At 40.8% G+C, this 21,705-nt stretch overlaps 2 protein-coding genes across 5 annotated transcripts in view; one reads left to right on the top strand and one right to left on the bottom strand.

Annotated features, from left to right (window-relative positions):
* Window positions 1–1,314: 1,314 nt before the first annotated feature.
* Window positions 1,315–4,286, top strand: SEC61G (SEC61 translocon subunit gamma). Of its 2 annotated transcripts, none has more exons than XM_048297798.1 (4): window positions 1,315–1,417; window positions 2,112–2,211; window positions 3,195–3,297; window positions 4,133–4,286. In XM_048297798.1, exons 2-4 carry the CDS (start codon window positions 2,118–2,120, stop codon window positions 4,140–4,142), a joined length of 207 nt encoding a protein of 68 aa, XP_048153755.1. In that variant the 5' UTR covers window positions 1,315–1,417; window positions 2,112–2,117; the 3' UTR covers window positions 4,143–4,286. The 2 variants fall into 2 exon arrangements, with proteins under 2 accessions (XP_048153755.1, XP_048153763.1); XM_048297806.1 differs by lacking the exon at window positions 1,315–1,417 and adding an exon at window positions 2,003–2,027.
* Window positions 4,287–5,556: 1,270 nt separating this feature from the next.
* The window catches only part of TPK1 (thiamin pyrophosphokinase 1), a 311,682-nt gene continuing 295,533 nt past the window's right edge, over window positions 5,557–21,705 (bottom strand). For all 3 annotated transcript variants that reach the window (XM_048297771.1, XM_048297761.1, XM_048297782.1), the window contains one exon: window positions 5,557–5,837. In XM_048297771.1, the coding sequence (XP_048153728.1) occupies window positions 5,719–5,837 (119 nt within the window). In that variant the 3' untranslated portion in view covers window positions 5,557–5,718. The remainder of the gene's footprint in view (window positions 5,838–21,705) is intronic.

The raw sequence follows: 21,705 nt of genomic DNA on the forward strand, positions 1-21,705 counted from the left end.
CCATCTGAGAAACAGTGCTGCATGAATTTTCATTCAAAGCAAAATCCAATCCAAAGGCAGACTTTTGGATAAAACTTGTAGAGGACCTCAAGGCAATAAGCCTCCAAAGCCAAGCAGACAGTTCATCTCTGAAGGAGATCAGTAATACTGAGGGACCTGCTTAAGGGCAGAGACAAAGAAGGTGGCTGCCAAAAAACCCATGGAATGACCAACAACTCCCTACTGTGATATGATGGTACTTGACCTGTAATGAAAGCTGTCAGAAAAAATTTAATCCCAGAAAATATTTTGTGCACACTTAAATGCAATATGGAGTTGAGATCAGCAAAGCATTTGCTAAACTGACTGCAGAGGCCTCAGTCTGATGAATAAATAATAAGCTTTGCATACTCAATATAAACTCACAGGTGGAGTCAACAAGGAACAGAGCTCTAGACCAAAATCAGTAACATCAAAAGCAAAGTAAGGATAAAAAGAATAAATCTATGTTGTCTTTGTTCTTCCTTTACCTGCTACAAGATAAAGCAGCAAGGAAGTGCTCCCTTTAGGCAGTGACAACATCTTTTCCCCCTCATGCAAGGAAGTGTCCTACACTACACCTGTGGCACTGAAATGTACGGAGCTTTACCACCTTTGAGCACTGCACACTTCTCTACATAAAAATAATCCCGTGTTTTCAAAGGTGATGAACTCCCTTGCAATGGCTTCAGCATTCCTGCAAACAAATAGGTCTCTGGCTCATAGGCGATCACAGCCTGAACAAGTTTTACATGGGGAGTTTTTTTGTTTGGTTGGGTTTTGGCTTCCCCCCCCCATCGAACAGCATTTGTTACAGGCATATTCAGAGAATCAATTAGGTTGGAAAACACATCTGAGGTCACTGAGTCCAACCTACGACCGAACACCACCTTGCCAACCAGACCATGGCACTGAGTGCCACGTCCAGTCTTTCCTTAAGCACCTTCAGGGACAGCGACTCCACCAGCTCCCTGGGCATTCCAGTATCTAATCACCCTTTCTGTGAGGAAATTCCTCCTAATGTCCAGCCTAAGCCTCCCCTGGCGCAGCTTGAGACTACGCTCTCTCGTCCTGTCGCTGTTCGCCTGGAAGAACAGTGGCGCCCTTCTCCCTTTATTTCCCGCTAGGAGCCTCTTGCATCCCAAGGCTCCAAGGGCATGGAAAGCAAAGGCGCTGTCAGAGGCCGCAGAGGCGCTGCCGGGGCGCATCGGCCCTCACGGCTGCGCTCACCCCGCCAGCGAGGCGGGACGAGCCACAGGCCCCGGAACCCGGAAGAGAAAGAAAAAGCCAAGTAAAACCCCGCCCCCCAAAACCTTCCTTTTCCCCTCAAAACCCGCCCCGCCCGCCGCGGTGACGTCACGCCCTCCGCCGCTCAGTGCGACGTGTCCCTCGGCCGGCGGTGAGGCGGTCCGGGTGTCCCCCGGCCCCGGGGATCAGGGATGGGGGCTGGGCAGCGCCCGGCGGCCAGGGATGTGGGCATCGGAGGGACTGAGGCGGCCACGGGGGCCTCGGCCGTAGCGAGGGGGAAGGGAGTCGCTGGGGACGCGGGAGGGGCCGGCACCCTACCGGGAGCCTCGTACCAGGGGGTCCGTATGGATTAATGGGAGCAAATCCCTCCAGTGGGTGTCCTGCGTGCGGTGGCAATGCTGGCATACGCCTATTGTGAGAATAAGGCTCGGCCACAGCATTCCCTCCGTGCTCGCCAGCCCCCCGGCAGCTTTTGGCCTGGGGGTCTCCTGAAACCGGCGACTTTTGTCTATTTAGACGCCTCTGGTGGCGTTCTCAGAAACACGGAGTAGGACATAAGCTGAAAGCCAAACTGTGATGGAGCTGTTGTTTTCCTTTTCTGTGTTGAAAGGCAGAATTTTCCATATTTTTTTCTTTTGCAGTCAGAAATAGGCCGTCATGGTTGTGTACTGATACAGTGTCTTCATTTCCTGCAAAGTGGAAGTATTTTAGGTTGGAATATGACACTTTAAATTATCTTAAGCTTTTAAGAAATTTTGTAGGTAACTGCTACTTCTCTAATTAAAAAAATCTGTTTTTCAGTATGTATGTGGACCCATCAATGCTAAATGTGTTCGTCTTTGCAGGCAATCATGGATCAGGTAATGCAATTTGTGGAACCCAGCCGTCAGTTTGTAAAAGACTCCATACGACTTGTTAAGAGATGCACCAAGCCTGACAGGAAAGGTAAAGCACACAGTTAAACCAGAACACAATCCTTACTTCATCCTGTGTCTTAGCACGTGTCTTTCCACACGTCACTTCTGTTGATTCGTTTGCTGTGGATGTTTCTCAGCTGCCAATATGGGATTTAAACTTGATCTTTAGTCATCTAAATGTCAACGGGTTTATGGTTCTGGCTGCAATTAACTTGAACGTGTTCTTTTCTGGTACGTACGTAGGCATTTGAGTGGTACTAAAACTCACCTTAGGAGAGAGGTTAAATAGCTGAAATTCAGTGCTCAACAGTTGTCAGTCATTGCCTGATTGGGACAGGAACAATTTTGTTGTTGGGAGTATGGAAGATGAGGTTTTGGACTAGAGAGGCCCTGGAGGGAAGCTGTAACTATAACCAGAATGCAGGTGGTCCTCCTTACTGATAGTTACAGTGCTCAGCGTGAACAGGTCTGTGACTTAAGTTTGCTGGCAACTTTTGAGATCTGTAAGGAACTTCATTCCTTGTCAGATTGGCAGGTTCTGAGGGGCTGTTGACCTTCTTAGTCAACTTCATGGTTGCTGTCCTAAAATAATTGAAAATATCCAAGTACTCGATTTTTGCGGAGACTTACGGTGCTGTCCTCCTGTGATAGACATAAATGCAGATTCTTCCATTTTCGATGCTGCATTAGGGATTACTTTCAGGGCTTGTAGGGATATAAAGGAAAGATAATGGAATAAATGTTCCATGAATTGTCATTGTGGGTATTTCTGATTCTGCTTATTTAAAGATAGTGATCGGCCATTCTTTGTGGAAATCTGCATCTTCTGTCTGAAAATCTCATCTGTCTTCTGAAAAAGTGGATTTGTTTCTCATTGTCTGTGCAGGTTTTCAGGTGTTTCCAGTGTTAACATGGTTAAAGAGAGATCTCTCCTTTGGTCACTGCAGTGCACATCTGTATGCCATACATGAGATTTCCTGACAAATTTTTTTTTGTTTTGTTTTTTTGCAGAGTTCCAGAAGATTGCCATGGCAACAGCAATAGGCTTTGCAATAATGGGATTTATTGGTTTCTTTGTCAAATTGATCCACATCCCAATCAACAATATAATTGTGTAAGTGAATATGACCTTCGATTTCACTAAATTTTTACCTGTTCAGTTTTAAGCATTAGTGAGCCCTACAGGACCCATGTTGCTGTAGTGTCTGTGCATTTCACGTGCTAGTGTAATATGACAAGTATTACTTGATTCAAAGGACTTTATGAACAAGTAGGTTGTTAATTCAGCATGCTGCAAAGTATTAGATCCATGGTTCTTAAGGTTTTTTCTGAGTCTTCTGCTTCAAAACTGAACATCAGATATTTTGATTTCCAGTTCCTCAGTGTATGTTTGACCACAGAACATTTATCATATTTGGATCTTACATAATCTTACTGTTTCCAGTTTACAATTTGGGTATCCAAAGTAAATGGATGGATAGTAAGGTAAAGAAAACTGAGTGGGTGTGCTGTAGGATGACAGGGCACAAAACAAAGTTGGTCTTGTTTCATTTACTGAGTGCTAGATATGTTTGAAACTTTGTTTTATGTGTAACTGCATCCTGTAAAATCCCTTTTGGAATGAATGTTAACTTCATGAAAAACTTGAACTTCAAGTTGACTGGCACCATGGTACTGACATAGTAACAGTACCAACTCCTCATATTCTCCAGAGCTGATATGATCCCCTCTCTGGCACTATAAGAGGTTAAAGACCATTCTGTGTCCATGATGTGTGACTGGCTTATACCTGTAAGAGTGCTCATTGAGGCAAGGAGTGTTTGAAAATGGGAGATAAGCTGTAATGGTTGTCCTAACAAGGCAGTGGTGGGAGCATAAGTTAAGACTTCAGGTGGAATCACTTGGTCACACTTCATTAATTGAAACTGATTACTTTGTTCTCTCAACAGAGGTGGCTGAACATTCATCATGAAGAAGAAGACAGTTGTGACACCTGCAGCAGCAATGATTTCCCAGCTTTAATTTGTTTGATATTAAACAAGCTCAGTTTGGGTTTTCAAACATTCTTGTCATTGTATTTCTGTTTTAAAGTGTATGCAATCATACCTGTCTACAGGCTTTTTAATTTTTTTTTGTAATAGTAGTTGTGTGTTTTACTTGTTTTGTTACTTCTTTTAACGGTAGTAGAATCATTCAGGTGGGAATGAAGGCTGGAAGATCTTTAGGCCAATGTCCTGCTCAGAGCTGGGTCAGTGTTGCATTCTAATGAGGTTGCTTAAGGTTTTGTCCAGTCAAATACTGAAAGCTTCCAAGGGGGACAGCTGTATGACCTCTGTTCAGGAGCTGTTTACAAAGCAGTAAATTAAGCTTTGGAACAACATCTTCCTAGCAAAAGCAGACAGCAAGAAAACAGCATTTCTGTATCCTTTCAAGTGGTGATGTAAAAGTGTATGGGAATTCTTGTCACTAATTTCTGGAATCACCATAATTATCACTAATTCCTTTCTGCATTTGGAAGTCCTGCTAGGTTATAGTATGTACTTGACATGAAAACAACTCTTATCAAGTAAAGAAGTTGCATTGCCAGTCCTTATTCTGATGGCATAATTAAAAACCCAAACATAATTGATTACTGAGATGTACCATTTGAAGATAATTTTAGGGTCAGACACACTAAGCAGTCCTTTAGCAAATCCACAACTTGATCATACTCTTGGATAGGCTATACACCCATTTTGGATCCTGTTCTGTACATAGAATTATAAAGCCCTCTGCATGTTGACCTGGAAGTTTCCATTATTTTAAATGATTGCATATTTTGATTTTAAGAACTAAGCCTGCAAAAACTCTGGTAGATGCAATGCTCTTCCTCAGATTGAGATTAAGACATTTAATTCACTCAAAAAATGTTACTGTAAGCATTTGGTATTTGTAGAAGGTACAATGGTACTTCTATTACAGATTTTAAAAGCACTTAATACTGGGAAATCTGATACTGAAGCTTCTTCACTACACTAACTTGCTTCCTAAGTAGAAAAGTTCAATTATTACTCTCCTTGAGAAATCTTCACCAGCACCTACATATGTTACAAACCAGGACAGAAAAATGAGATCAGTTAATCTTGGTGCTATCACCTTGTAATACAGTTATACTGTATGCAGCTGGGTACTGCATTTCCTTTTGGCAAGAGGGAAAAAAGATAGTTCAGTATTGGAATAAAATACTTTGTGAAAGTAACCTGAACTAACCAGATAAGCAGCAGTGGTTTCTTTACATTCATTTCTGTTTGTGGTTGTACTGAGTGGCTGCTCATGCATCTTCTGATTAAGTAGTGTGATTTACCAGAATGAAGTACTCTATTACTGCAAGTAATTTTGATTCAATCTCAAGTGACTTCTATTTCAGACTTCTTTTCCATTCAGTACAGAAAATCATTGCCTGCTTATATCTTGCAACAGCTTTACCATCTTAATTCAGTGAAATTTTGTAGTAATTTGAGTTGTGTCAGATCAGGAAATGCAGCTGTAGCTGATCTTATCTCTTGATAGCCATTGTCCACAGCAAAGGTTTGTCTGTCTCAATGGTCACAGTCCCGGAGTTGTCATAGGTGTTGGAAGTACTGACGAGTGTTCCAAACTTCAGCACCTGGTTAGCTGTGAAAAATAAGGAAGAGATTGAGTGGGTCTCTGCCACATGAATGCATTTGTTTCAAAAGGCCACTGCTCCCACAAAGAACAAAAAAGTAGCTGAATAAATATAACCCAGATAAACATAATCTAGTTAGAAAGCTTGTATGAGATTTTTCAATGACCTGTAGAGGCAATAAATTAATCCCCAGATTAAAATTTTGAGTTTACAGGAGATTATTACAAAAGCAGTTTGTCAGGTAGTCCTCAGAGTTTCACATCTGGAAATTTGTATTTCGTTAGGATCAGTTCAAGTACTAGTCCTAGAAAAGGTATTTAAAGTAAAACAAAGAGTATCTTACTGTAGTTCCAAAGTTGGGATTTGCTTTAGCTCAGCAACAAGCCTATAATCTTCTAAAACGTGAACAGTTCTAGAGCAAAGGCCCCAGTTAAAAGTGGTATTATTTAACAACCTTGAATTAAGGAACTTGCATCTTTTCTTCTGTTGCATACCTAGTGAGGTAGGTGTTCATGTACATTAGAAACCAAGTGGCATTACTCTAACAAATACCAAAGCATGCAGTTCTAAGTTTTACCTTTCATTTCTTCTCTTTTTGAGATAGCATCATTTGCATGTTGCAGACATACCAACTTCCTCAAAGGCACTCTAGAACTACTCAATTCTGTGTTAGTCCTTGCTCATAGAAAGGTTCAGAGTAAGAACTCTAATACTACCCTTTGCTTTAGCCTGTAAAACGAGCCAAATGACAGCTCTTACTCACTGGCACCTCAGAAAAACATCTCCATGGGGATACAAGGAGAGCTGCAGCTGGGCAGAATTGTTCAGGAAGATACTAAGTTTCTGTGACCTATCAGAATTGCCAAATCATGCATAAATACCAAAGTAAAAATCCTCTGGATTTGCTACTGAGTGACCCACTGCAAAGGGAGATCTCCTTGTGATCAAAAGGAGTGCAGAACAACTTGGTAAGCTCTATTCTGTGATTTTCACGGGAGACGCATTTTCTAGTGTTGGATATGAATGCTGGCTATAGTAAACTTGGGTGTAGCGCATCACTATAATGCATGTTACCCTGTCTACCCCTTGCTGGAAGCTGCACAGGAGGAGCTGATCTCGCCAGGCTCTATGGCTTTATAAGGAAGGACAGTTGGACAAAAGTCAGGACATGTAGCTCAGTGTCTCTTCTGCCAAATTGTGCTTGCTGCTACTTATTCCTGCTCCTATGCTTGTTATTAGCTTGATGTGAACTGACGAGGAGGTTACAGCTGCAAGATGAATTTGTTGGAATGAGAGAGTAATACCCAAATTTCACTACTGCAAATGGAAGAGTCCTGCAATGTGAAGTTCTGGAGCTGGGAGCATAACTGCAATGCTGTGCAGAAATTCAGCAAAGAGAAGAAAGTACTACTGTACTAGATCAATTGTTTACCTAAAATAAAGGTGCTAGATTCTGTCAGGATGTTTTTGGACACACAACAGTACCAGGCAGGAGGCTCCTAGACAAATGCCACGAATAATGAGTTTTGGTGTTTGCCTTTGGAAGACACAGCAGAGGCCACAGGGGCTATGTCTTGCCAGGAAACACGGATTTCACTGTTTGCAAGTAAACAAGTCATTTAACGCTGGGGTAACACCTGGGTAGAGTTCCCTGTGTAAAAATACTCCCGAAATACTGTGTTAAGTGCTGTGGTCAAGTTATGAATGTTTCCAGCCAGTTTTAAGTAGGAAAGAACCTTAAATACTTTAAAACATTTGTTGACACACAAATTACCTTCTTTTGGTTACTATATATTGAAACTTGAAGGGGGTGGGGAGGAAGAACTTTGGTGATGAGCTGCTGTATAAACCCACTCATTTAGTATCATTTATTGCTTCTTGCTCAAGACTCAGAATAATACTTAATGTTTCACAGCTTTGCATATAAAATAATGGCTCTGCAGAAGGCAAGAATTAACAACAACATGGCAGCTTAATGAAACAAAATCTAAAGCCGTATTTCATAGTGCATAAAATCAAGTGAAAACGAGAGCCTTTTCTCCCCCTTTCAATAGAAAATTCTTGCCCACTAGATGGAGCCTTTAATCTTTCTCTACCAGGTTTTCTGCTGCGCAAGGACCACAGTTTGAAATGCTGAAATGAAAAAAAGGCAAAAACTATAAAACAGTACTGCTGATTCACGTGGCTCAAATGGACCAATTCCAAGCACTTGGTTTCACAACCAGCCAACATTTCAACTATCATAATTAAAAATGTATGTTTTCCATTCAATAAATGAACAGTAATTAATGTGAAAAACTAGGTTTGAGCCAGTAAAGGAAGTAAGAGGATGTGCATACCTACCGCTGCTAGGCAAACTTCCTGCTGTGTCCTGCATTCTGATGGAAGTTTACAAGGTCAAAGAAGTGGGAAGTTTCATCAGTTCATACCTGATCCAATCCCTTTTTTAAAAATGAATTTCAGTCTTATTTGTTAAGTCCTAGAAAGAACTTACGTCTTGGGGAAAAAAACCCTATTACAACACCCATTTTCGCTATTGAGATTACTTTTCAAGAAACACAATCCAAAGAAAACCACCTTTTTATTTTCTAATATTTAGTATTTATAGCTTTGCTGTAATTGGGTACCAAATCAAATTTTAATAAAGGACTCCACATTGTGATTTAAAAAAAAAATCTAAATCTCAAAACCCCTGGAAATTTTATAATTTTCTAATTAAAAGAAATCTTATTTTGGATTACTGAAAGTTTTCTTTTTGACCAATAGTAGTCTCTTGTTTTTTGTGAGAACTTTAAAGAGTTGATTTGGATAAACCCATAAGTGATTCACTGAAATACCCCCCAGCATTAGAAGTTTTGTTTAGTGCTTTGGTTCCAATCAAACTGTGTTTACTGATAATGGACAGTTGATGAGAAAAATACTCTACTCAGCTCCTCCATTGTAGCTCTACTATTTTCTCATTACTCTCCATCTATAAAGTCAGCAAGGACTTCAATACTAAAAGCAAATGCTGTTCCTGCATTTTTTGGGGGGGAGAAAAAAACCCCACCAACTTCCTCCTCCCCCACCCAAAGTCCCCACCCAACAAAATCTATCATGAGACAGTTTTTTATGGTGTGCCCTATGTTCTTATCAGTAACAAATTTATGTCTGATGGATTGCAGCATACCACTAATTCAGACCTAAACATGGGCAGGGAGAGGACTGATTCTGATGAGGTAATGGAGGAATGTTCTTCTAGCAGTTTTTGTTTTGTTTGATGGTGTTTCAATCTGCCAGGGTTTGAGAATGTTGGACAAAATTTAAGAGAAGAAAACTGAGGGCATGTAGGTGAGCCTCCCAAAGGAGCATAATCACAAAGATCATTACTTCTTAGACATCTGTTTTGCTGACCAAATTATATCACACAAGAGGTCTCAGTAACCCCTAAGACTGGCAATTTACAATATTTTATTGCTCTTATTCTGGTAATTTAAAAAAAAGATACAAACTCTAGGATTTATATGTGGAAAACGTTAATCTCAGAGTTAAAATTTTGAAAATTCATGAATCTTATGGTTGCAAGAACAACATTTAGAAATGTTAACAAAATGCACCCTATAGGTAATTAAGTCATATAAATAATCAAAAACCCCAAACCTAAAAATTTATTTTAAAATTTCATCATACTAATCATAGTACTTCTACCACAGTAGGGAGTTATTTTTGAGTAGATGGTACTGAAAGTGAGACCTAAGCCTTGCTTGCAGTCCTTGTGCTGCCAGCTTTCAGCCTGGAAACTGAGAAATAGTGTAGCCTATTTATAAGGAGATTGGATATCATCATGTTAGGTGCTGCAAAAACACTCTCAAGATCAGGTAATTCCTCTTAATGACTGTATTCATGATCTAGTAAATTTATAAACATCATTTCTATGTTCCATTGTACTATTTAGGACACTTAAAGTTCAGTCCAGAGAAGAGAGCTTATCTATCTGTCTATCTAAAAAAATGTATCAATCAAGGTTTCATGTACATCTTACATGTACACTTACGCAGTGCTTGAGGGAGGCATATACAGAGAAAAACTTCATCCTAAACTTGTCATATATGGCAAAAACAAATCATGTCAGGGTCTCACTACTGTTACCTGAAATGACTGTGGACAAAACACTGTCATGTTAAGCATGTCCCACATAGACACTATGATACTTATGCTATGCTTCCTCTTCTCAACTGCGTCTCAATTACTTCCTGAAATATGTAAAGTCACACCTTGCTGGTTTCCACCACAGAAAATAGAAATCAGGAAAGGAATACAAGCAGATTGCCACTGCTGGCATGGATGTGTGGAATATCAAAATAATTAATTATTAATTAAAAGCCATATTATAGTGGATATAATCCTCTTCCCACTAAGCAAATGTTGCATCAAAATGATAGAAAATTAAGATCAATAACCTGAAACACAAGCTAAAGTGAAATATTGAATCACCATTTGGTATCCTATTACAGTTTATCTGGAGAGGATTTCCCTGAAGTTCTGTGTTAGGAGCAAAAATCTGCATTTAAATGGAGATACATTAGTAATGCATGAGCTAGCACTTTGCAGCTCACCCTGTGTCTGCAGAACAGCAGCATTAATTTTGCTATTTAAAAATAAAAAACCCAAGTAGTTTGTAGACTGATTTTCCTTTCATTCCTCCTAGGTTTACACTTGTGGTTAGACTGACTTCACTGGAGTTAATCTTGATTTACACTGATGGATACAAAGGAAAAATTGGGTGCTTGATCTCTGTGCAGTGGGAACTGCAAAACTGGAAGTTGCAAATAACAGTAATTTACAATAAAACATGAACTATTTTCAATACTGATACAACAGAAGTACCATGAAGGCTTGCTGAGTCTGCCTGGTACTGCACAGATTCCCTCAGGGTCAAGGAGAGTTTTGAATGAGCAGAAATTGCATTGGGCATTTTTTATAACTATTGTAACTTTGGGTACCTGGTTTTGTGGCACAGAACAATGGTTTTATAATCTCAGTGTATTCATACAAGTAGACTTAAGAAAGCATTGAGAGGATATGGGAGGAAGGGGGCCCAGCAGGCAGGGCCAGGTGGCTTTTCCACCAGTTCAGGTGCTGGCAAAGACTCTTGGCCAGGGCTCTGCAACACAGGCTGCCTGGTCTCACACCAGAGGGGATTTAGGAGGTGACAACAAAGCTTTAAAGGCTGTCAAAGCTTCACAATTTCATTTAAAAAGAGAAAAAAATATATTAACAGAACTGTGTGTTCTACCCTGGATAGAAACCACCCATATTGAGAGAACCTTCAGAAATGCAAATGGATGTCAGAAGTTTTCAAATTTATTTCCAGCACGCATTTTTTTTTCCACATATTTTTTCCAGCTTTGTAATCATGGTGATACTGTAAGAATAGCTTGAAGTCCTCCTGTCACATCACCTGCTTGGTGGCAATTTAAAATGATAAGCTGATAAAAATGATACTAAGAAAGACTGCTTTCTACACCAAGGTCTCTGCTGCTCCTACTGCTTCAGCAAGATCAACAAGAATCATTAACTGTGAGGAGTTTCTACAGCATCATTTTAGCACCACCAACAAGATGTGCTTCCGTGTTTGTTCAAAATCACTTTAGCATCTTAATTAAAGTGGCCTGGAAAGTTAGGCAAGGAAAGTCTACATACTGCTTTCAGTAGTATCTTTCTGGTCTAGATGTGATAAAGTTGTAATAGGAGTGATCTAGCAGAAATATAAAGTAAGTCAGGGAAATAGCTGTCTGGGAGACTCTTTCACTAAGCTAAAGGCCAAGCCAGGCTTACGAAGGAATTTTAAGAACTGAGTTTAGCCAGTAAGAAGCAGGGTGTTTACTTAATTTTTGATGCTTTCCACTAAGTTTGTATAATGTTTCTCAAACTACTTACAACTCTGAGGTGCTGTACAGGTGACAGGTACTATTAATAATAGTGTTAGAGCACTGAAGAAACAGCTGTAGAAATAAAATGTAGCTTCAGTTTGACAGTCACTGTTGTAAAGATTTTGCATATAAGCTAGACAAAATAACTTGTTGCTATTTTGGTCTGTCTCTACTTCACGTAGTGAGATGAAGAACACTATTCTCGTGAGAAAAAGGGCAAGAGTAATACTGAGATGCATCAGCTAATGAGTTGTCTTACTGCTAACTCGTCCATAAGACACCACATAGCACACATCATCCTATTATGCTGTCATGCTTTAGAGGCATTACTTAGTCACAAAAGCTGAGGATGGCAATCTAGTGCAACACTGAAACCTGAGATTAGCTAAAAACAATGGTGTTCTGTCACAGCACTTAGGTCTGAAGCTCTGGTTTGACATGACAGCCAAGAACCTAAAAATACTTGCTATTTTGAAAGCTGCTACACTGTCAAGTTGATATGATGCATCTAGAGGTCAAATCTACTGAATTTGTTGGAGACAGGTATCCAAATGATCCTAGCAATTGACCACAGAGTGCTGCAGAAAGGAGTGAAATTCCCCCTATATTCCTCATGATTAGGCTGCTGGAGACAGGGAAGAGAGATAGGAAGAAGAAGGAGAGGGAATCTTTTCCTCACCCAAACCTCAGGGCTGGATGACTACATCCATGTACTCAGGCTTCGAACAACTTAGCACCAGAAAGCTTTTCAACACAACCAGATCCAGGACTGACTAAGATCAACAATTCACCTCTAGCTACAGTAATTTTCCAGCACTTCACATAAAAATTAAAAAAGCCCCTCTCACAAACCCCTATATATCCTTCAACAGATTTTAAAGTATGATATTAGTTAACCAGAGCACAATGTTAATTATTTTCCTCTTCTATTCTTTGGACTTCTGATAAATCCTGTCACATTCAGATTAATATATTCGCAAGAAGAAGCAGTAAAAGAGGATTTTAAAACACATTAATAATACAAGTTTTTCAGCTTCTGTATGCATACCATTGTTCCCATCGTTTGCAAATATGTGCAAACACAATGATTATTTCTGTATCAATCAAACTGGGCCTGTAGGTGAAATACTGGTATATGGATATTTGCTCAGTAAATACCTACACAGGTTGGGAGAAATGGGGATTTCATTCACCTGCTCCATGGAGGAGAACAGCAGCAATGCCATAAATAATTCACAACAGTCTTGGCCAACTACTTATATTGCCTACTGCTGCGTAGGAAGAGTCCCCAACAACAAGTCTCCCAAGAATTTAGCACTTCTCTGCTTTCTGTGATGGGGATATGATTTTCCTAAGGGAGTTGATCTAAAGCCAGTTCCTAGCCAGCCCTGAAAACCAAAGGAACAGGCTGTCTTCTTGCTGCTGCTGCCAGCACTACCTCAGCACCATATCCAGAGTCCTGTTCTGCTGCACATGTTGCTCAACACTGGGCTTCATTGCCAAAATTAAATTAAATGTGATTTGACAAAGCTCTGTAAAGGCTCAGTCCTTGACTCCAGTGTGCAAAGTTACACTAGCAGGGATCAAAGTAGATCTTCTGAATGCTGGGAAGGTGTATTGGGTTTGCATGGCCAGGTTTTGGTAGTGGGGGGGCTACAGGGGTGACTTCTCTGTGAGAAGCTGCTGGAAGCTTCTTCTGTGTCCGGCACAGCCAATGCTAGCCAGCTGCAGGATGGATCCACCGCTGGCCAAGGCTGAGCCAACCAGAAATGATGGCAACATCCCTGTGATAACAGATTTAAGAAAGGTAAAAGAAAGTTATTGTGCAGATATAATTGCAGTCAGAGAGGAATGAGAATATGTGTGAGGAACAACTCTGCAGACGCCAAGGTCAGTGGAGAAGGAGGAGGTGCTCCAGGTGCTGGAGCTGAGATTCCTCTGCAGGCCGTGGTACAGACCATGGTGAGGCAGCTGTGCCCCTGCAGCCCATGAAGGTCCGTGGGTACACAGAGATCCACCTGCAGCCCATGGATGAGTCCCACGCCAGAGCAGGTAGATGACCAAAAGAGGCTGTGAACCTGGGGGAAGCCCATGGTGGAACAGGCTCCTGGCAGGGACCTGTGGACCCATGAAGAGTGGAGCCCACGCTGGAGCAGGTTTCCTGATAGGACTTGTGACTCTGTGGGGATCCCACGCTAGAGCAGTGTGTCCTCGAAGGACTGCACCCTGTGGACAGGGACCCATGCTAGGGCAGTTTGTGAAGAATGGAACGGTAGCCTGTGGGATGGACTCTCACTGCAGAAGTTCGTGGAGGACTGTCTCCTATGGGAAGGACCCCAGCTGGAGCAGGGGAAGGACTCCTCTACCTGAGCAGTGGCAAAAACAACTTGTGATGAACTGACCATAACTGCCATTCCCTGTCTCCCTGTGCCACTGATGGGGATGAGGTAGAGCCCAAGAAGGATGGAGGGGTGAAGGGGAACAGTGTTTTTAAGATTTATGTTACTTCTCAATATCCTGCTCTGATTTTTTTAGTAATAGACTAAATTAATATCCCCAAGTTTAGTCTGTTTTGCCCATGATGGTAATCAGTGAGTGTTATCTCCTGGTCCTTATCTCAACTCATGCACCTTTCACTATATTTTCTCTCCCCAGTCCAGGTGTGGATGGGAGTGATAGAGAGGCTTTAGTGGGCACCTGGCATCCAGCCAGTATCAACCCACCACAGAAAGGTTCAACATATTGCATATTAAAACCCTTCCCCTGCTAAGTCCAGACCCCACAAGAACTGACCTAGTTCACAGCTGCTCCGTTCAGACTCCTGTGTGGCCCCCAGGAGCCCCACACTCTCTTGATCACCACGAGTTACTTGCTCCAAGACCACAATCAAGCTGCCAGACCAGACAGACAGTTAAACTGTGCCAGAATGGTGGATCTGGTGCTCAAAGAGCTCCTCTTACCACAAGGAAGCAAACAGCTGCCTTCACCTCTGAGCAATGGTCAGGGTGCGAAAAAAGGTAAGTGCCCTGTCACACCAAATCCCAGGACAGCTGTTTGCGTGATGGCTTGCAGAGGGCAAGGGCATCGCCAGGCTTGAAAGCAAGCTGCAGCCCCTCTGAGCTGCCAGCACAAATAACAAACTTCAATCAAATTAAATCCCTGACAAACATTTTTATTATGCAAGCTTTAATGGTGAACGGCACCATTTCCTAACAGAGTTTTATGTAAATATGGTATTACATTTACACAAAAAATGAAGAGAACAAACCAGAATATTCATCCTTATGCACAAAATGCACCATTAATAAAGCAGCTGTGCTTTTGTCTAAAACGTTTCTCTGGAAGGGGGTAATTATTATTTTAAAAACCCACACTGATCTGCTTTTGACAGCTCACAAGGTACATGTTCATCTACTTGCTCTCTCTGACAGCTGATCGGTTCTAGGCACACATAGCTAACTAATAAAGACTATTACACTTCTGATAGAAAAGTAATTCCATTTATCTTTACCCTTCCTAGCAGCACTGCTTCCTCTCACAGTGTTGGGGTTGGATGCTGTAAGAGGTTTCTAAAATGTGATTATTTTTACCCCTACTATTGCTGTGCATTACTTAGAATTTTACTTTGCTCTGCTTTCTTGAGAAAACACAATTAGACACAGATTGCATCACCCTGAGGATGAAGCAAAAGCAATTATTTCTGTTACAAAATGTCCCCCTAGATCTGCATGTGAACAACTAAGCTTTTTGATTTTTAATTTTATTACTTTGTCTTTCTGTTAACAAATAATTAATATAATTACTAACACCCTATGTACCTCTAATATCTATACTATTTCAATTATAAAGCCATTACTGCTGCTTATTAATTCTATTCCATTTATCTTCAAACTTGCATCTTAAACTTACAGCATTTGTTGACATTCGTGGAACTATGGCTCCTCCAAACTCACTCCAAACCGGAGTCCAGCGCAGTTTATGTGTTGCAACCCTTGAGACAGAACATGAGATTCAACAGGAGACTGCAAGCTACACTGTTTATAGTTCAGAGAAACTCAATTGGATTAGATGGCTCTCCATGTCCTCCAAAAAATAAAGGATTGCTTTTGAAACAGTGCTGCCCATTGCATCTTTCAATCTTCTTTCTTTCAAAGCTTTAAAGCCAACCTTTTTGAAAAAAATCCAACAAAAATGTAACTTATGACACAGCACAGTCTATTTTAGCTAGTATTACCCACTTCTTCCACTTCACACAGCATTAGAGCCCTTTGCTTCAGGAAGGCCATGGGAGTGGTATCTGCCATGTATATGAATCAGTAAGTCATTGCATACTGCTCATTTAATGTTCCTGGCTGTTTGCTTTTACAGTTGTTTTTTTGGGGATGCAAGGTTAAGATTTGTTATTGATGCTGCTGAATACAAACAGCTCCTATATAATGTTTGTCCCCAAAATGAAAAAAGAGATTTGTCATTAGAGGCAAGTCCTAAGTCTCACTGACTGTCAAAAACTTCACTCAAGTGGAAAACTCACTACTGAGAATCTGTTAGTTGGCTGTGCACTCCCAAAAAAATCTGATTGATTTCCTGTAATGATTTCCGATATGAACAGTGCTCTTCGTATTGGCGTGCTTCCTCCTCCTGACCTGAAAAGCCTTTTTAGCCCTGCCCCCCACCTTCTTCTCCCCTCTGCAAACTGGCTCGGCTACCCATCCCTTACATTCAGAAAACGTGCCATGCACTTCCAGGCCCCCTGCAGGGATTCAGTGACTTGGGGGATCTTTTCTTTGGCTTCTTCTTCTCTAGGGAGCAGTGCCCCAGCAGGGCTGTAGTGAACTTTCTGTCCAGGCTGAGAGAAAGGAAAGGCTTCTGTATTAATCACACAATGCTGTGTCAGGCACTGCCCAGGCCAGGTGGTGTAAGCCCTTGGACCTAAAATGCAGAGGCCGAATACAGCACTAAATTAATGTAGTGCTACATGGTGCAGTCAAAGCCATTAAAGTTTTAGGAGTGCAATTGATTATATGTAGCTCAACTTTCAAACACACCGGTCAAGACGGATTGCAACAGTCATGCCACAGCACAGTGATGCATGTCAGCAGGCTCTCAGTTTTACTGTACAGAGGACTTGACATTGGCTTTTAACCTACCAATAAACTACCCTAACACACTGCAAGAAGGAGGAAGGAAAAGGAACTACAAATCCAACAGTCACATGTAAAATAAAAGACTACACCAACTACACTACAGCTTGTCTGCTGCCAACAGCACTTGGTGTTAAAAGAACATGATGGCTGCAATTGCCAAGAAAAGAAATACGTCCTCAAACAGCCTATTTTTTAAGCTACAGGGAGCTTCCATTAAGTAAATCTGCCTTTATCCTGGAATGTTCCTTACCTAACCTGAAATTACTGTCATCTTCAAACCTTTGTAATTCCTCACTGATTATCAGTGTCTGAGGGGTACTGTAGGAGAAACATTCCTATCAACAGCAAAGAAAGCTACCTTTCTGAACTGTATTTTGAACTCAAAATCCAAGTGGTGAGGCACTGGAACAGGTTGCCCAGAGAAGCTGTGGATGTCCCATCCCTGGAAATGTTCAAGGCCAGGTTGGATGGGGCTTTGAGCAACCTGGTCTAGTGGAAGGTGTCCCTGCCCATGGCAGTGGGCTTGAAACTAGATGATCTTTAAGGTCCCTTCCAAACGAAACTGTTCTATGATTCTATGAAATATGATTGTATCTTATTTGACATTGCTTTTCCCATCCTGGCCATTTGTTGTACTCAATATTTTCCTATTTTCCACTCTTTTTTTTTTTTTTTCCGTTTTGCAGCCACTTTACAAAAAATATGATACCTAGCAGAATTTCATTGACATAAACTATTTCACTGATCATTTAAAATCACTAGATATGAAATACTTTTTTTTCCCATATTTTGCAGATATGGAAAATTTTACTGAAAGGAAAATTATCTCAGAGGAAAAGCAAACTTTAAATTACTATTTAAAATTTCTGTTAGTTCTAGAAACAATGCTAGCAGATTAAATTCCTCCTAAACTGACATCTTCCTTAAAAGTATTGAAAAGGATAAAGAAATAGCATTTCTTCGCTGCACTATTCTAAACATCGTACAACACTCAAAAAACACCCCATCTTAGATGTCTATGTGATTACAAAGTAAACAGAAGTACCTAAGAACATAGTGACATATCTGAAGATTAATCCTCAGATATTTCAGCCACAGTAGACACTTTGTAATTAACCAAATGCAGAAGTCTCAAAGCAAGTGAGCCCTATTCCACCTCTTGGAAGATGTGAACATAGGCACATATTTTTCTTAATACCATAATTTTAGAAAGATATTGTTACATATCACTACAAGACATCCAGTGACAAGGAAGAAGTTGGTGTAACCCTGAGGTAACCCTCAGAACCTAGAGATGTCTTGTGCAAGCTTTGAACCCAACATGGAGCTTGATGATCTCTGAACAGATACATCTACTTTGTGATTTAAGGCATGGTCTCCTAACAAAAGGCCGTGTCTGTTACAGAATAGGCAGCACTGCTCTTCTAGAAACGGGCAGGCTTGTTTCAAGACCATCACAATAATATCACATGCATGCCCACCACAAGGCAGCCTTCATGAGACCAAGGGAAGCACTTTCACAATGATGCCCAAAATCAGCCAGGAAGAAAGCCTGGTAACAGCTTAGAGCTTACTGAAGGGTGGATTTAGAAAACAGCAAGTTAAACCCCAACATTTCCAGGAAGAACTGGAGAACCCTGCAAGTTCTGTACAGAACTGATATTGATGAGCCTTGCAGCACTGAAGTCAGGACACAGGCCAAGAGGTTTGTCCTTTCATATGCAAGAGTGGAACCTGGATGATACAAATTTTGAAGGGCTCATTTACCGGTACATAAGCATAAAAGAGACCAACAAAGTGTCATGTTTAAAAGCTGTGAGCAAAAATAGTAGTTATACAACTTCTAATATCATCAGCAGCCAGGGAGATAAATCTCTGCTGCTCTGAAAGGGTACCCATAAATAGCCATAGCATTCTCCAGCAAAGCACAGGACCTTTAAGGAAGGCCAGAATAAGTAAGGAAGAGCAGGAAGCTCTTACTCAATTATACCTGAAGTCAGTCAGCCACGAAGGATGCCTTATACAAGTTCCACACAGAAACTGTACTGGAAATGAACGGAGAGGTTTGAAAACAATGCTTCAGAACAGAAAAGTCCCCCAAATCTATCATTTTGGGAGAGGGAAGGAAAACTACCAAAGATTTGACAGTAGAAAAAACATGCCTTGGAAATCTTGCCTTGCTGTAGCTGTCTAAACTCACTAAGTGCAGCTTGCTCACAGGTAAACACTCCTGTTAAGAAGTTTTGCTCCCTCTCTTGAGACACAGACTTCAGAAGTCAGGGGATGCTGACTGCAACACTGTAATTTGCAGAACACAGAATGGACAATATCACTCATGTAGCATAATGAGCCATTTCCCCCCTCCCTGCTGTGATTAATGGTGTGGACAGGAGGTCTGTTGGCGGAGCTCACACACGATTCTGGCCCTGGAGGCATGGCCTACATAGAGCACCGTGTGAATGCTTGCATGAGAGATTGGCAGGCAGAGGCAGCTCTGGGAGTTCTTTGTTATTGTCCAGCTTACTCTTTCCTGAGCTCCTCCAGCTTGCACAATCTGTGTAGCCTCTGGGAAGGCAGCTTTAGAATTGGCTTACTTGATGGAAAAAGCTGTTCTTCTTGATGCATATGATGCAAAGTAATGTGACAATGATTGACAGCCAGGGGAGGAGAGGAAAATTGAGTTAAGTTGGGTATTGTGTGAAGAAGCAGAAGGGAGAAGGAAAAAAAGGAAAATTCCTCATTACCACTGCACGTGTACAGTGGGGGAGATAAGAGTTGCTGGGTTTAATAATAATAATCATTATTAAAGTCAGTTAAGTTGACACAAGTTTATAATGGTATATATAAATAGTACCCCAGTGATTACTGGATGTTTTTCTTCAAAACTTAGTCTTCCCCAAATACAAAATAATTAATAAGTGTAGGAGTCTGACAGCGTACTCCCCCTTCACATTTGTGAACAGGCTATGTAATGTGAATATAAACCCCAGGGCCTAGTCCGATCTGCACGTCCATTGATACACTGTGCTCCTCACATACACATTTAAGGTGAGTCAGAACTTGCCTGCCAGCTTCTCATTTCCTTCTCCCTTACACTGTGGAGTCAGCTGTAATTTTTAGTGAATGATGAAATTACATTGCGATGTACAAGGCAAAAGTGCACTGATGCTTTTGTGCTTTTTGCATTCGAGCCTGGAAACAGAAGAAAAAGCTGTAATTGATTCCATCAGCCTTTTTCTGTATTGAAAGAAAAGTTAACACCCAGAGAAACTTCCTTCCACTACAAAAATGAACTCAAAATGTGGAGTCTCTCACTTTTTTGGTTTAGGAGATGGTACATGCTCAAGAGACATCCCATCTTAGTTTATATGTTAGTTTATCTTCAGCAGACTGTTAGGTTCTGCACCACTTGCACAGAAAGCTGAAATCATAGGGGAAAAGAAAAAGAGGGGCAGAAATTATAAAAACTTGAAGACACTTGTGGCAAAACTGGAGATAGCAATATATAACAAAGAGGAAAGAGCTTATTTGAACAAATCCCAATTGGCTCTTTTTCTTAGTTATGAGTAAAAAGACCCTTTTCCAGAGCTCCAGAAGGCATGCTAGAAATCACTACTCCTTGCTGCTATTTGGAAAGTTTTACAAGTGTCTCATAAGAATATGTCATGCTTGCAGTCAGCCTAAGGGAACTGCCATCATTAGTAAACAGGTTATGCTGTAGTTTTCCTCCTGCTGCATATATGCAAGCAGCTCAGTACAACAGTCATAGGAGATAAGATTAGGAAATTACATGCACAGTAGTTGTCTGTCTCTCAATACAGAAACCTTTTCTTCCAGAACAAAAACAAATGGTTTGGTTTTTTTTTTTTTTTTGGTTTGTTTTTGTTTTTTGGTTGTTTTTTTTTTGTTTAAATCCCAATCTTTAACAGTTACTAATATCAGACCATATGCGACAGCACACTCACTTTGATGTAGCATTATTATCAGCATTTTAACAAGTTCTGCGTGCAATCATAATGTGCTAAAACACTAAAACATCCCCTCAAAACCTCTTAATTGCTAAGGGGACTAATTTCAGCATCTATCCCTCTGAAAATCCTAGAACTCAAATCTCTGTAATCCAAATCATCTCTGCAAAAGATCTGCAAGTCAAGATGGGTCATGACAGGTCAAACTTTGAATATATTTCCTACTTTGAAACACCTGGTAGGTCTTTCTATCATTCCTTAGGGATATGGGGTTCAAATAGTACAAATCTTCAAGCCAATTGAGTTCATTCACTACCATGTTCAGGGACAACTGCAACTCCAAGACACATGCACACTCATCTTTAGGGTAAATTCATACCTAATTTGGACCTTATCTACTCAGTCTAGTTCACTGTTCATTTCTGCAGGCTACAATTCAGAGAGGAACTAAATCATGTCCTTAAGCTAAGTCCATGACACACTGTTATCATAGAAACCTCAGTACCCAGCCTGTGCTGTACTGAATCGAAGTCCAAAGAATTCCCTTTAAAACTTCTGACCATATAACATGATGGAAAAAAGACAGAGAAATTTGCAACCTCTCACAATAAAATATGGACCCCCCAGTGCCTTTAATTCTTGATTTAAAAAGCTTTACATTTTGGTATGCACACAGAACTCCAAAACCAAACCACCTTTGCTGAGAAAGATCTAGTGTTCATAAACTACTCAATCTTGACACTCTGTGGACTCCTTCATTTTTGTTGCAACTTCGTTATGGAGGAGGAAAGTTTCTTAACTTGTCACATTAAACCAAAATTGGATTGTTTTGACCCTAGTGACAATGAGCCG

The sequence above is a fragment of the Corvus hawaiiensis genome, chromosome 1 (assembly GCF_020740725.1).
Source record: "Corvus hawaiiensis isolate bCorHaw1 chromosome 1, bCorHaw1.pri.cur, whole genome shotgun sequence".
Classification (NCBI taxonomy): Eukaryota; Metazoa; Chordata; class Aves; order Passeriformes; family Corvidae; genus Corvus; species Corvus hawaiiensis.

Excerpts from the sequence above, each read along its gene's own strand:
- SEC61G (XM_048297798.1), top strand. The coding sequence starts at position 2,118 with ATGGATCAGGTAATGCAATTTGTGGAACCCAGCCGTCAGTTTGTAAAA. Across the intron at positions 2,212-3,194 it reads CACCAAGCCTGACAGGAAAG|AGTTCCAGAAGATTGCCATG; the intron begins GTAAAGCACACA and ends GTTTTTTTGCAG.